The sequence below is a fragment of the Microcaecilia unicolor genome, chromosome 7 (genome assembly GCF_901765095.1).
Source record: "Microcaecilia unicolor chromosome 7, aMicUni1.1, whole genome shotgun sequence".
In the NCBI taxonomy this organism is placed as follows: Eukaryota; Metazoa; Chordata; class Amphibia; order Gymnophiona; family Siphonopidae; genus Microcaecilia; species Microcaecilia unicolor.
Window position 1 is genome coordinate 233,968,207 of NC_044037.1, and position 15,549 is coordinate 233,983,755.

Genomic DNA, 15,549 nt, shown 5'->3' on the forward strand with positions numbered 1-15,549 from the left:
TGCATGGCAGCGCAGCGCGACCGGCGAAGGAGGATTCCACTTGCAGGGAGGGATCGATGCAGCGGAGCTTGGGGAGAAGACAGGGCAGGAAGGAAGTGCTGCCTCCATGGGACAAAAGGGATAGAGACAGCGCGCGAAGGATGCGGATGGGCGGACCTGGAGGAAAAATGGCTGAGCTGCTGGGACATGGGAGGGAGAGGAGGAAGGGGCTGGAGGGAAGGGAGAGAGCTGCTGGGACATGGAAGGGAGAGGAAGAAGGGACTGGAGGGAAGAGAGAGAGAGTTACTGGGACATGGGAGGGAGAGGAAGAAGGGACTGGAGGGAAGGGAGAGAGCTACTGGACATGGGAGGGAGAGGAAGAAAGGACTGGAGGGAAGGGAGAGAGCTGCTGGGACTTGGGAGGGAGAGGAAGAAGGGACTGGAGGGAAGAGAGAGAGAGTTACTGGGACATGGGAGGGAGAGGAAGAAGGGACTGGAGGGAAGGGAGAGAGCTACTGGACATGGCAAGGAGAGGAAGAAGGGATTGGAGGGAATGGAGAGAGCTACTGGATATGGGAGGGAGAGGAAGAAGAGACTGGAGGGAAGAGAGAGAGAGTTACTGGGACATGGGAGGGAGAGGAAGAAGGGACTGGAGGGAAGGGAGAGAGCTACTGGACATGGGAGGGAGAGGAAGAAGGGACTGGAGGGAAGGGAGAGAGCTGCTGGGACATGGGAGGGAGAGGAAGAAGGGACTGGAGGGAATAGAGAGAGAGAGTTACTGGGACATGGGAGGGAGAGGAAGAAGGGACTGGAGGGAAGGGAGAGAGCTACTGGACATGGGAAGGAGAGGAAGAAGGGACTGGAGGGAAGGGAGAGAGCTGCTGGGACATGGGAGGGAGAGGAAGAAGGGCCTGGAGGGAAGGGAGAGAGCTGCTGGGACATGGGAGGGAGAGGAAGAAGGGACTGGAGGGAAGGGAGAGGTGCTGGACATTGGAGGATAGGGAGAGAACGAGGGGAGATGGATGGAAGGATGCAGAGAGAAAGGGGAGAGACTTGAAGGATGTGGAGAGAGAGAGAGGGGAGACTGAACAGAAAAGGGTAGAGAGATAGAGACACTAGATGGAAGGATCAGGAGAGAGGGTAGATGGGTGGAAGGATGAGGAGAGAAAGAGGGAAGACATTGGATGGAAGGGTAGGGAGAAAAAGAAGATGCTGGATGCAAAAGAAAGAGGGGAGCTGCTGGATGGAAAGAGGGAGAGGACAGAGTAGAAAAAGACTGGAGAATAAGAGGAAGGGGCATGTGGAGAACGAGGGTGAGGAAAAGATGAAAGCCATAGGTGGTGAATGGACAGGAAACCCTGGCAAGAGAAAGATGAAGGAAAGCAGAATCTAGAGACTGGGAGCAACACAATGAGAAAAAGTAAATGGCCATACAACAAAGGTAAAGAAAATAATTTTATTTTAATTTAGGATAAAGTAATATGGTACCTGTGTTAATAAAGTTTCAGAGACCAATACTTCCTTTCTTAGGTCAGGAGAGGATACTATAACAGCGTTATGCTGACCTGAGGCAGGAGGTTTTGGCCTCTGAAAGCTCATTGAAAAGGGTGTTAGGCTTTTAAATAAATTTTCTGAAACCTGATGCACTGAAAAGCAGCACTTTACCCCTATGTGACAAATGCATCTGATTAGTGTGACTAAATTTTGCTGGGGAAGGGGGATAGAGAGAAAATTTTGTGCCCACCCACTTTAGGTTCAGGCCCATCCAAAACTGGCAGTCTGGCTTAGCCACTGGTAGACACACTAACAAGTTGAGCTCATTTTAAAAAGTCCATTATTATATCAGCAGTATGCTGCAAAATTTATTTATTTAGATTTTGCTCTCTCCTTTTCAGTAGTAGCTCAAGGTGAGTTACATTCAGGTACACTGGGAATTTCTCTGTCCCTGGTTGACTCACAATCTAAGGGCCCTGTTTACTAAGCTGTGTTATAGGCGCGTTATCGTTTTTAATGCACATTAACCATATACATGCACTATAGGTGTCTACACAGTTAAAAACGCTAAGGTGCCTTAGTAAACAGGGCCCTTAGTTTGTACCTGAAGCAATGGAAGATCAAGTGACTTGCCCAAGATCACAAGGAGCAGCAGCGGGATTTGAACGGGTGCTCTAACCACTAGGCCACTCCTCCACTCCACTTGTACACTGATAGACCCTGCAGCACTCTGTCCCCTCCTTGCACATGGGATTCTTGTCCTTCAGGAGATCCATCATGCAAGGGACGAGGTGCCATGTCCTGTCAGCATATGAGGGCTCACATGCCTCATCCTGAACTTTCTTTCTGGTGGTGAATGTGCTGTTGCAGGACCAGCCACTCTTCAGATAGCAGCTGAGAAGGGTGAGGTGGGGAGTGGGAAACAACAGGAGAAAGGAAGATCTGGAAGGAGTAATAGGGGGAACACTTTCAGTGTTTTTTTTAAAGGACTGTCTCTGCATTAAAATTGAAGGACTGGTGTGCATTATTACATTTTGGTGCAGATCTCTAAGTGGTTCTTTTATTAAGCTGCAGCAATCACTAATGCATGATTGACGCAGCGAATAAGAGCTTACTGCAAGGTGTGCTGAGGCGTCTGGTGGTAATTCTTGCATGTGCACACACTACTCATGTGCTAAAAAATAAACCTTCAGGTAAACAGGTTCAGCATGGATGAAAAGAGGCAGGGAATTCCAGAAGGAAAGAACAGTGTAAAAGAGAAGGACGCCCATCTTTCGACACAAATCAGAAGATGGGCATCCCTCTCCCAGGGACGCCCAAATCAGCATAATTGAAAGCTGATTTTGGGCGTCCCCAACTGCTATCCGTCGCGGGGACGACCAAAGTTCCTGGGGCATGTCGGAGGCATAGCGAAGGTGGGATTGGGCGCGCCTAACACATGGGCATCCTTGACCCTGATGAGCACTTGGACGACCAAACCACAAAAAGGTGCCCCAACTGACCAGATGACCACTGGAGGGAATCGGGAATGACCTCCCCTTACTCCCCCAGTGGTCACTAACCCTCTCCCAACCTCAAAAAAATAGTTTAAAAATCTTTTGTGCCAGCCTCTATGCCAGCCTCAAATGTCATACTCAGGTCCATCACAGCAGTATGCAGGTCCCTGGAGCAGTTTTAGTGGGTGCAGTGCACTTCAGGCAGGCGGACCCAGGCCCATCCCCCCCCCACCTTTTACACTTGTGGTGATAAATATGAGCTCTCCAAAACCCACCACAAACCCACTGTACCCACATGTAGGTGCCCCCCTTCACCTGTAAGGGCTATGGTAGTGATGTACAGTTGTGGATAGTGGGTTTTGGGGGGGCTCAGCACACACAGTAAGGGAGCTATGTACTTGGGAGCTTTTTCTGAAGTCCACTGCAGTGCCCCCTAGGGTGTCCTGGCATGTCAGGGGGACCAGTGCACTATGAATGCTGGCTCCTCTCCCACGACCAGAGGGCTTGCATTTGGTCGTTTCTGAGATGGGCGTCCTTAGTTTCCATTATCGCCGAAAATCAGAAACGACCAAGTCTAAGGACGACCATCTCTAGGGATGTCAAGATTTGGGCGTCCCCGACCGTATTATCGAAACGAAAGATGGACGTCCATCTTGTTTCGATAATACGGGTTTCCCCACCCCTTCGCCAGGACGTCCTGCGAGGATGTCCTCAGGAAAACTTGGGTGCCCCTTTTGATTATGCCCCTCCACGTCTAGTGGATTCAAGCTTAGAGCAGTGGACCAAAGGGGTGACCAGACAGTGTGAACCTGTAGAACGAAGAGATCAGGAGCGATTGAAAGGTGTAACAACAGAACTTAGATAGGATGGGGAGCCTGAGTGAAGAACTTTGTGCATAAGTGTCAGAATCTTGAGCTGAATATGATAAGAGACTGGTAACCAGTGGTTCTTAGCCAAAAGTGGAGTAACCTGGTTGAGCCGGCCTGCATGAGACAAAAGATGGGCTGCAATGTTTTGTATAGTTTGAAGTCTCTTAAGCAGAAACGTAGTGATCCCAGAATAAATAACATTGCAATAGTCAATGTGTGAGGAGACAACAGCATAGAACAATGTGGCACAGGCACTGTCATCAGGATAGGAAAGATAACTTCACAACTGATGAGACCTGAAGATCAAAGGACTGTTCATATCAATGAAATCAACTAAGTATTTAAAAGAGTCAACAAGATTAATTAGGACACCATTAACAATAGGAGTATTGATAGGTGCTATTACATAAGCGCACACATAAGTTCTATGACATGCAACTGCAAGGGGATGTACATGTGGTTGGAGCTGGGGCAGGGCTCCCAATTATGAACATAACTTACATAGGGGCCTTTTTACTAAGGCACATAGGCGCCTGAGCGCGTCCAACACGTGCCAAATTGGAACTACCGCCTGACTACCACGTGCCCTGGGTTGTAATTCCATTTTTGATGCGTGTCCAAAACATGCGGTAGAAAATATTTTCTATTTTCTACCACATGGCTCTTACCCAGCGGTAATCTGCAGTTTATACGTGCAGGCCGCTTACTGCCCGGTTAGTGCATGAGACCTTCCTGCTAAGGTCTCAGGCTTCAAAATATAGAACAGGAAAAGTTCTCTACGATGACGAATCACAGAAGGCAAAAGTCGAGACTAATAGACGATTCACCACTGGAGACGTGAGTCCAACAGTCTTTACGTTGAAGACATTCTGTTGGAAAACTCAACACGTTCTCCCATGGTTGAAAGGTCTCAGGCTTAAAATGGATGCGCGATGGTTTTAATTTTGCCGCACGTCCATTTTCAGCCACAAAAAAAGAGCCTTTTTTCCAGGTGTGCTGAAAAAATGACCTGCACGCGTCCAAAACACGCACCTACACCAGCACAGGCCACTTTTAGGCGCGCCTTAGTAAAACAGCCCCCATAATACTAAGTTTTATGCGCTTTCACCGCATTTATGCACCAACTGGTGAACCTACATGCACCTAGATATAAGGCAAACCAATACTGGGGTTACACCGTTAAAGAATTAGTGCTCATTGTGCTGCATTGGGGTGCCTAAAAGGAGGCACCCACTTATAGCATTACCACCTAAATATCTACTTCTTTCAACCCCTTCCCAGTTTACTAACAAGCAGATGATGCATATCATTATGACCCTTGAGTCTTGAAATGCTACATAATATTTAATCAAGCATGGAGCATCTTGTGTAAGACCCGTTATTACCAATGGCCAATTCTCCAAACTGAGGAAGTAAAGACAAGGCAAGATAGCATCTTTTTGTTACATATCCTGTCAACAGTGAGTTAGCATTAAGAAAATAGTCATTTTCTGTGAGACTATATTTGTAGCTACATGAACCAATTTCATATCTTGATTTGAAGAGAGTAAACTGTCCCCTCCTCCCAACCCCATTTTCTCATATTTCCTATTTCCTCCTCAAAGTAAATTATCCGCACAGCCTTCTGGTGATCAAGTAGCATATGACGACCCTGTTTATTATTTATTAATTTCAAGGCATTTATATACTGCTCAGCTACCATGGTATATACCAAATGCAATGCCATAACTTGACACAGGGCAGGCCCTGTGTCAAAATACTAATGCATAAAATGCCACTTTCAGCGCAGAATGGGCAGAAATAGCGGTAACTATTTCAGCATTAAGTATAAGTTATGTGGAGGGGCGCTTTCAATATGATGTCTAAGTCTGACTTTAGACGTTTTGCAAAAAAAGTCCAAAATCTGAATAGGAAAGAAGGTTTTGAACAAGGTTTTGTGATTTGGATGTTTTGTTTTTTTGGTCCATTTTCGGAAAAAAAAAACCCCATCCAAGTGCAAAACGCACAAAATCAAGCCATTAGGATGTAGGAGGAGCCAGCATTTTTAGTAGACTGGACCTCCTGACATCCCAGGAAAGCAATAGGGCACCCTATGGGGCACTGCAGTGGACTTCATAAAATGCTCCCAGGTACACATCTCACCAATGCTCCCTTACCTTGTCTGCTGAGCCCCCCAAAACCCACTACCCCCCAACTGTACACCACTACCATAGCCCTTACCTTGAAGGGGCACCTATATTATTATTATTATTATTTATATCATTTATACCCCACAATTTCCCACCGCTGGCAGGTTCAATGTGGCTTACAACATTTAGTTAACAAACAGGAAAGTACAATAAATTGAAAGTGATACGGGTGGCGGGAAGGTACAGGGTTAAAAGAAAGTAGTTAAGTCCACAAGATCTTTATATGAGTTGGAGTCCAGGAATCACAGAGGCAGGATGGGATCTTTAGGGTAAGATTGCCCAAATAAGTAGGTCTTTAGAGACTTCCTGAAAGTCTGATGATCTTGAACCGTTTTTACAGATTCAGGCAATGTATTCCACAAATAAGTGCCGATATAGGAAAAGGTGGAAGCGTATGTGGTTTTATACTTGAGTCCAGAGCACGCAGGGTAATGGAGGTTTATGTATGAACGAGAAGATCTAATTGAATTCCTTGGTGGCAAGTTGACAAGGGCATCCATATATGCTGGTAAAGTGGGTTTCTGGTGAGTTTTGGAGGACTCACAGTTTCCTCCACAAGTGTAATGGGTAGGGGGAGGTAGGAGCCTAGGTCCGCCTGTCTGCAGTACACTGCACCCACCACTAGACTACTCCAGGGACCTGCATGCTATTCTAATGGACCTGAGTATAACATCTGAGACTGGCATAGCGGCTGGTAAGTAATGTTTTAAATCACATTTTTGGGGGGTGGGAGGGGGTTAGTGACCACTGAGGGAGTAAGGAGAGGTCATCCCGGATTCCCTCCAGTGGTCATTTAGGGCATCTTTTTGTGCCTTATTTGTTATAAAAACAGGTCTAGCTCAAAATGTCTTAGTTTTAGTCCTGGACGGTTTCGTTTTGTTCCATTATGGCTGAAAAAGTCCAAGAGTTAGGAATACCCAGATCACGACCTTAACACACCCCTTTGTGATTTGAACGCACTTCTGACAGACTTCACAGAAAAATTTTCTAAAAATTGGTTTTGAAAATACCAATTTGGACGTTTTTGTGAGAAAAATGTCCAAATGCAGATTTATGCCACTTTTTGGACATTTTTCTCTTTTGAAAATGAGCTCCATAGTAACCTAGGAGTATATCTACATGAAGGTGCTAGGAAATTGGCTTAGCAGGTGCTAATGTGGGACTTTCCCGCACTCTAAGCCCATTTACAGTACACCCAGAAAACAGGGCATTTTCAGGTCTTTCTTTTTAAGGCTGTGTGCTAATGTTCATATTAGCATGGATAAACTAAAAAATAATTAACATGGGAACACTTACCACCTCCTATTTAGGAGGCAGTAAAGGCTTCTGTGTTATGGACATGTTTTCAGATAGCATGTCTAATTGTCGAGATGCTAGCTGAATAGCATACTCCAAAGAAGTGAGGAGCAGTAGAAGGCTTGACAGACAATGGGATAAACCAACAAAATGTAATGAAAGGATTCTTGTATCACTACAGTGCACAAGACTCAACATGGCACCGTGTTTCGGCAAAAAAGTGCCTGCCTCAGGAGTCTGACAAGTATTGGTTCTGCAAAAGAGAACTGTGCAATTGTGCAAAACACCGTTTTAAGGTCTTTAAAAAGAATAGCATATCCATACCCATTCTCTGCCCAAACATGCACCCACCAGAAAATAAATACAAAAATATAGATAATGTACGCTTAATGCATGCAAAAAGGTTACTACTACTACTACTATTTAGCATTTCTATTTTACTTATTGCAAAATACTTTAATACACTTTGCGATAAGTGTTTGTAGATGATGGGAAATATAGACCAGCATGGTTCATCCAGTCTGCCTAGAAAGGTGTCTAGGGTTATATGCTGCTCTGTGCAGGTTACTCCCTTTTTGTTTTAGGATTGTAAATGCCACTCTGTGTAGGCCCCTCCCCTCTCCCTTTTGTGATTAGGGTTGTATCTGCTGCCCCATGCAGGTTATCATGACTTTTATAATTTTTAAAAGGCATAGATGGGGGTAACTTGCACGGAGCGGTGTTGTAACTCTAAAGAAAAAGGGGGGGAGAGTTAACCTGCACAGAGAAGTAAGCGCAACCTTAGCTACCTTTCTTGGTAGACAAGGATGAGCCTGGCTGATCTTCATCTGACTCCATTTACCATCCTATATAATAATTCTCACCTCCAACAGGATGTGCCTGGGACCGTGCCTGCCGGAAGTGGTCTGCTAGGCAGGCATGCACTGACCTCAGTGACATCAGTGACAGACAATTTGGCAAAGCAAAACAATCTGAGTGCTGGCCATTAGGACACAGGGTTGATAGGAGAGTTTTAAAAGACTGAAGGAACTGAAAGTGTTAAATGGGGGGAGGGGGAGAGTTCTGAACAACTGAAAGACATGAACATTTGGGAAAGGAAAACAATCTGAATGCTGGCCATTAGGACACAGGGTACATAGGAGACTTTTAAAAGACTGAAGGAAACCAAAGTGTTAAACTGGAGAAGGGGGGGGGGGGGAGTTGTGAATGACTGAAAGACATGCAAATTTGGGACAGGAAAACAATCTCAATGCTGGCCATTAGCACACAGGGTACATAGGAGAGTTTTAAAAGACTGAAGGAACCAAAAGTGTTCAGGGGGGGGGGGGGGGGGGTGGCAAGTTCTGAATGAATGAAAGAAATGAAAATTTACGAGAGGAACACGATCTGAATGTCGGGCATTTGGACACAGGGTAGATAGGACACTTTTTAAAAAAAATGAAGGACATGAAAGTATTACATCTTGGGGGAGGGGTGAGGAGGAAAGCAGTGGGGTATCTGGATACTGGGCATTAGGGCCACGGGGGTACATTGACTTTTGAAAGCCTTAAGGAACCCAAAGTGTGGGAAGGAGGAGGAAAAGGAGGGGAGGGAACGGGGTGAGGGCCATTAGGAACAGGGGAGGGGGCCCTGTCACATACTCTCATTCTCACACACACACTGTCACACAGATAGTCTCACTCTGTCACACACCCGCACATTCACTCTGGCTCTCTCTCTCAAACATACACACTCCCAGGAAAACCTTGCTAGTGCCCGTTTCATTCGTTCCAGAAACGGGCCTTTTTTACTAGTGTTATTATATTATACACATTTAGGACTAGATTCAGTAAATGGTGCCCAAATTTGGGTGCCACAAAAAATCTGTGCGTAGAGCTCTTCTGTAAATGGTGCTCCAATTTGTGCAACATTATAGAATAGCACTTAGAGCTGATTTCGGCACCCAACATCAGGTGTGAGGATTTGTACCAACTGAAACCTGGTGTAAACTCTGGCACATAAGTTAAGCTCAGATCCCCGGTATTCTATAATACTGCACGCATCCTTAGTGAACACCCCTGACCCACCTGTGCCCCTCCCACAGCCATGCTCCCTTTCGAGCTGTACGCTAAAAACTTTGTGCGTTGATCTTTATAGAATAGCATTTAGCAAGATGCACATGTAAGTTCAAATTATTGCCAATTAGCAACAATAATTGTTAGCACCCAATTATTGGTGCTAATTGGCTCATTAGCCAATTTCATTACATGCATATCTCAAAGTAGCACACAATTTTGCATGCGTAAATTTGCACACCATTTATACACTTGGGGGATTAATGCAGAGGCAGTTACCACTTGCAAGCTATTAACATGGCAGGAAACACAGAGCAGTTAACAGCACCTCAAAAGGTGCAGCTGTGTCATGCATTATCTGTCGTGCAGTTAACCCCTGGCAGATACTTTTTCTCTGCATTAACTACATGGAGATCTGGGAAGCCCCCAACATTTAGCATAGAATTTTTGCAATTACTATACATTATTTTGGGTGATTACAGTACAATAATTACTACTTAACATGCCTTAGTAAGCAGGGGGTTCGGAATGAGGTACAATATTCTATTCATTTACTGAGCAGGAGTAAGACCCACTTTGAATAGTGCAATTTACCAAAATGCTAAACATTTTTAGTACCATTATAAAGTTAATCGATAAATGGATTCTGCAGTTCCTAATATTTATGGCAATGTTGAAAGCTGTGTATAATTTTCTGACGTGCAGCATTTTCAAAACATTTGTACAACAATAAATTTTTAACTTCTGAAGTATTTGATTCTAAGTCCTGAAATGCTTTAGGCTATTCATCTTGAAAATCTGTTTTGAAAGAATTGGTGGTTTGCACAGGCTTATGGAAATTTCTATGATGTGTGTAAAATAAGAAAAGCTAGTACAAAATACAGGGTTAGGAAAGCAAATCAGATAAGATAACTATAAAACCGGAATTCACTTTCACATTTTTCTAATGCAGGAGACTATGCTTGAATGGTTTGATTTTACAAAATATATAACATTGTAAAAAGGAGGAGCATAATATTCATAATGTACCACAACTATGAAGCTTTGTTGTACAGATAATTAATGCCCATTAGGATTATTGTAGAATGATTCAATACATTTCTTATTTTACTCACATCACAGTACTCTGTGCAAGGTGCACTTGAAGAAAAAGCAAGATGAAAGGGTTTTGCTAACCTTCAAAGCTGTTCTGGACATTTTCTGATGACATCTTGTCAAAAGATACTTTGCCACCTTTTGTGCTTGAATCTTTTGCCGGACTGCGGGAACAGCTCACAGGATGTTTCTTAAATGTCGGTGCAAACAACCTTCTCTCAGTTTCCACTTCCTGTTGAACGACATAAAGGGGATGTGTGTTAAAAGATATCAGGAGGAAACAGATGTGGCTTTCCTGAGGGTGTCTATTGCAAAAATGAAATTTTCCAAAACACATTTCTATAAATTTCCAGTTTATCTCCAACTGGGAAGACTGCTTTGTAAAAACTCACACTTTTGATTGAAATCTTTCTTAAGTTGTGTTTTTTTTTTCTCAAGAATATGTGTAATTTTCAGGGCTACTATATGTAGGTAACCTTTACAAGGAAAAGTTGGCAGAAGAAATTTCAATAACTTTTGGAGCAGCCTCAATGAATTGTGGTTGTCCATTTGGTTAGTAATTTAACTTTGAACTGTATAGTTGCATAATATTTGAAGTGGAGGAGCAGATTAATGATTAGAACATTGGACCAAGATCCTGGGAAGCCAGGGTTCAGATCCCACTGCTACTCCTTGTAATCTTGGGCATCACTTAAATCTCCATTGCCTCAGGTAGAAAAAATTGGAGGCTGATATTCAAGGTGATTTAACTGGTTAAATTGTGCTGGTTGGCCAAGAAACAGATATTCAGGTGCACTTAAATGGACAGTGCCATTGAATATCCACACTGACCACCCTGGACCTGGTTGATGTTGAGCAGTCTGGGAGCAGAGTCAGGGCATAGCCAGGAGTTATGTAGGCACCAGGGCTTTTTTTGTGCCAGTACGCACTTTTACGGCGTACCGGCACCTTTTTTTACCCGCTTCTTTGAGTGTCTGAGTCACCAATCACCAAGACGTTGTTTAGGCTGCTGCACAGGCACTGATAATATTAAGTATTGTGCTCAGATAGCAAACTGGGCAGCCCTGTCTTTGCCTGGTTAGCTATGTGTGTATGGCAATGAATATTGGTTGTACCTGGCATAGCTTCTGGCACTGCTAGAGATTCAGATATTCCTAGCCAGGCATGGCACTGAATATCCGGATCTGATTTACACAGTAGCAGTCAGCGTTCAGAAAAACACTACCACCTTAGGTTGAATATTGCCTCAATAGATTGTACCTGCATATAACTTGCCTTGTACTCTGCTATGTACTTGCTATGTTTGAGAGAATATAAGAATAGTCATACAAGGGCAGACCGACAGTCCATCTAGCCCAGCATCCTCCTTCCAGCAGTGGCCAATCCAGGTCACTATTACCTGGCAGAATCCCAAATAGTACAAGATTTCATGTTACCAATCCCAGGTACAGCACTGGCTTTCCCCATTCCTATCTTCAGTAGAGAGAGCAGAATATGCACAGTAAGATTAAAGTGAATGGTTAGATGTCATACATAGCTATAAAACAAGGAGGCCAATATATTAAAGTGCCCCAGATGTTCTGCTGTAATTAGTATGCAAATACAGTATGTTCAGTGAAAACTTAGGTGCATAAGTGTTCTGTGGCCAACGGTATAAAAGATAACCACACCTATTAAAACTGGCATGCAAAGACTTGTTCCATGCTGGTTTTCAAAAAATTCATAAATAAGCTGCTTTGCATGCTTTTCTAGAAGAACCCCCACAATGTCACTCTGTCTTTAGAACAGGGGAAATTACTGGAGCCCCTGCTCCTAACCTGAGTAATGGAGTAATATAATGAATAATGGGGTAGGATGTCTATTTAAGTAAGTGGATGTTCCCAACTGTATGTTTGGGGGGGGGGGGGGGGGGGACGACAAAAGAACTAAAAGAATCTAAAGCTGAGGAGTGTTGATTGTGAGAGCTCAAGAGTTAAAGGCTCAGGGCAGTGTACTGCTGCAAGACAGCAGAAGGGAGTTTTCTTGCTCTCCATGACTGGCTAGAGGACAGGTTTAAGCTAGACAAACAAGGCCTAGGTCCCAAATGTTTAGGAGGAGCCTATCAAATATACTAATTTAATGACTCCCAAGGCAGATTTTTGCTCTGCTAAGATGGCAGAAAAGAAATTGTGAGGTCTATCTATTCTCCCTGACCCCCTCTAGTCACCAGGAGTCCGCAGTCAGCTTCATCCTATGTTGGTTTTCCTCTGTAATGAGCATCATGTAAGTTCCTGTCTGTGGGAATTTTTACCTAGGGCCCATCAAAGGGTTAATGCTGCCCTGGCTGCCTGAAGCAGAGCAGGGAGGTGTCCCAGGCCAACTAGGCCTTACAGAGGAAAAAGAGATTTGGTAAGAGGTACAGTTCCAAGGAGGTCTAAGGAAGTCTGGATATCAACTGCTTAAAGAAATTTTCAGTAAGAAGTCTGGAGGGATCCATTTGGTAGAGTCAAGATGATTTTTGTGCTTCTGAAGATCTGTTGGCATCCAGGGGAAGGAGGGGCAGAGGGGTGTGGAGGGCAGTATTCCACTGAACTGACCTGAAAACAAAGTCTAGACTGAAGATGACTGAACCCTAATGTGTCCTGTATAGCTAGAAAGGAAAAACTGGGAAATAACACAGAGCCTGAGAAATTGTTGAAGAAATGTGTGGGAAAATATTACTGTTCCTCAGCCTTGATTAGTCAATGGGCATGGGTAGTCATCCTCATGCATAAGGCAATCTATTTGTGGAGAAGAGGGTATTATGGGACCAGCAAGATCATTGGCCCCATATATTTTTGAGAAAAATTGTTTTCCTAAATTGCCTTGCCAGTTTCTATGTTTAACAGATTGGAAGGTATTAGTGAGAAGGGGCTTCAATAATGTAGCAGACCCCTTTTGGACCAAGATAGCTAAGCCATTAGAGTGACAAAGTATGATCTATGGGGTGGGAAATTTTTTCTGGCCAAGCTTGGAATTGGTATACAGAGAATTTTGCAACCAGGAATAAAATAGAAAACACATATTTTACGAGCACACTGTCCCAAAGCAGATTGTATTATATATTTCTCTCAGAGACCTTATTTGGAAAGGTGCAATCTGCAAAGATCAAATTCTGTGAAGTCTCTAATTATGTGATGGTCCTATTCCATTATGTATTTGAGCATAAAAAGCATATCCCTTTGTGGAACATGCCACAATGTTTGGTAGATCTATTGTGAGTGATCTGTAACCTGTCATTAACATTATCAATAGTGCCTGAAGATTGGAGGATGGCCAATATAACGCCGACTTTTAAAAAGGTTTCCAGGGGTGATCCAGGAAATTACAGACCGGTAAGCTAGACATCGGTGCCATGGAAAATAGTGGAAACTATTATAAAGAATAAAATTACAGAACACATACACAAACATGATTTAATGGGACAGAGTCAGCATGGGTTGAGCTAGGGTAAGTCTTGCCTCACCAATTTGCTTCATTTCTTTGAAGGCATAAATAAGCATGTGGGTAAAGGTGAGCCGGTTGATGTAGTGTATCTTAATTTTCAGAAAGCTTTATACAAAGTTCCTCATGAGAGACTCCTGAGAAAATTACTTCACACTGGAAACATGCAATACGTACCTTTATACTAGCTTTAGATTGTGAGCCCACTAGGGACAGAAAAAGTATCTGCATATAATATATGTAAACCACCTTGGCTCTACCCACAGAAAGGTGGTATATCAAATCCATACCCCCCTTTTACCCCTAACCTAATCTGGATCTCAAAGACCCTTCAAGTTCTGTCATATCTCAAATCTACTGCTCTTCTCCAGAGAAAGCAGTACTACATCAACTAATGGCCTTTTTTAGATAAAACCCTGGTCTTTTCTCCACAAGAAGAGGGCTTCAGGAAGGGACATAGCACTGAGACCCTTTCTGTGGCCTTCTACCAAGAAATTAGGGCATCCTTGGACCACCATTCATCTGTCTCTTGACCTTTCATCAGTATTCGACTTAGTAGATCACATGGAGAGACAGAAGGGCAAAGCTGGCCTTAAATCTCACTCTTTGGGATGTGCCGCCCTTGGCATCTCTGCATTGTGGTCCAGCATCTTCCTTCCCTCCTCTCTCTCTTCCCTTGGTCCAGCAGTTTCCTTAACCATCCCCCCTACCACCACCACCAGCACCGCTGCTTCCAGCAATTAAAAAAAAGCACTATAGCTGCTATCTAGGCCACACAGCTAATGGCTCTGCCAATCCCACCCTATGGACTTCCTCTTTCTGAGGAGCAGAACCAGCAGAGCGATCAGCAGCATGCCCTAGACAGAGGTTTTGTGCCTTTATACCACATTTTCTTTTTTGAGTAGGAAGTGGCTTGGCTGGTAAGGAGCTAAGGAAGCTGTGCTTCTCAACAGGGGATGGGAGGGACAAGCACTACTAGGTGAAAGGGGGGGGGGGGGGGGGGACATCTACAGAAGTTTGCCCAGGGCCTCCGGCCTCATAGGTAGTTAAAGAGGCCCTGGGTGTGACTGCTTACTCTCTCCTCATTTTCCTACATATTTCTTGATTTTCCACTCTTCAGGATTTTTCCTTGGCTGTCCCTTATTATTGCTAGATGATTTCAATTGCTTTGTATTGCAATTTGTTTTTGTTTTCTTTATTAGTACTATATTTTTTTTGTTCAAACTTATGCTTATGTGATCCCTAAATTCAAGAAAAGTAAAGTTCACAAGGGGCGCAGTCAGCACTTTCTTGCACTCTTTATTTACGCTCCATCAGGTCCTATTGCCTAGCCCTCTTTTACTTGCTTGTGTTTGAAGTATTTCCTCTTCTTTAAATGGTTAAATAGTCATTGTTGCACCTATGTTTTGTCTCAAGCACATCATTTCCTACTTCAGTTTACACTAAACAAAGGAACCTATTCAAGATTACTGTTTTCTGTTGATACTCCTCCTCACTATTCCCACTTTTTCCTTTAATTTTCACCTAGGTCTTTTCTTTTCTTTATATAACTAAAGAAAGTTTTATTTCCTCCTCTTGTTGTCTGGGCAATTTTCTTCTCTGTTTGACCTTGACT

General features: G+C 43.8%; 1 protein-coding gene across 1 annotated transcript in view; it reads right to left on the reverse strand.

Annotated features, from left to right (window-relative positions):
• The window catches only part of XIRP2 (xin actin binding repeat containing 2), a 287,016-nt gene that overhangs the window by 154,163 nt on the left and 117,304 nt on the right, over positions 1-15,549 (reverse strand). The window contains 1 exon segment of the mRNA XM_030210038.1: positions 10,554-10,704. Coding sequence (XP_030065898.1) covers positions 10,554-10,704 — 151 coding nt within the window.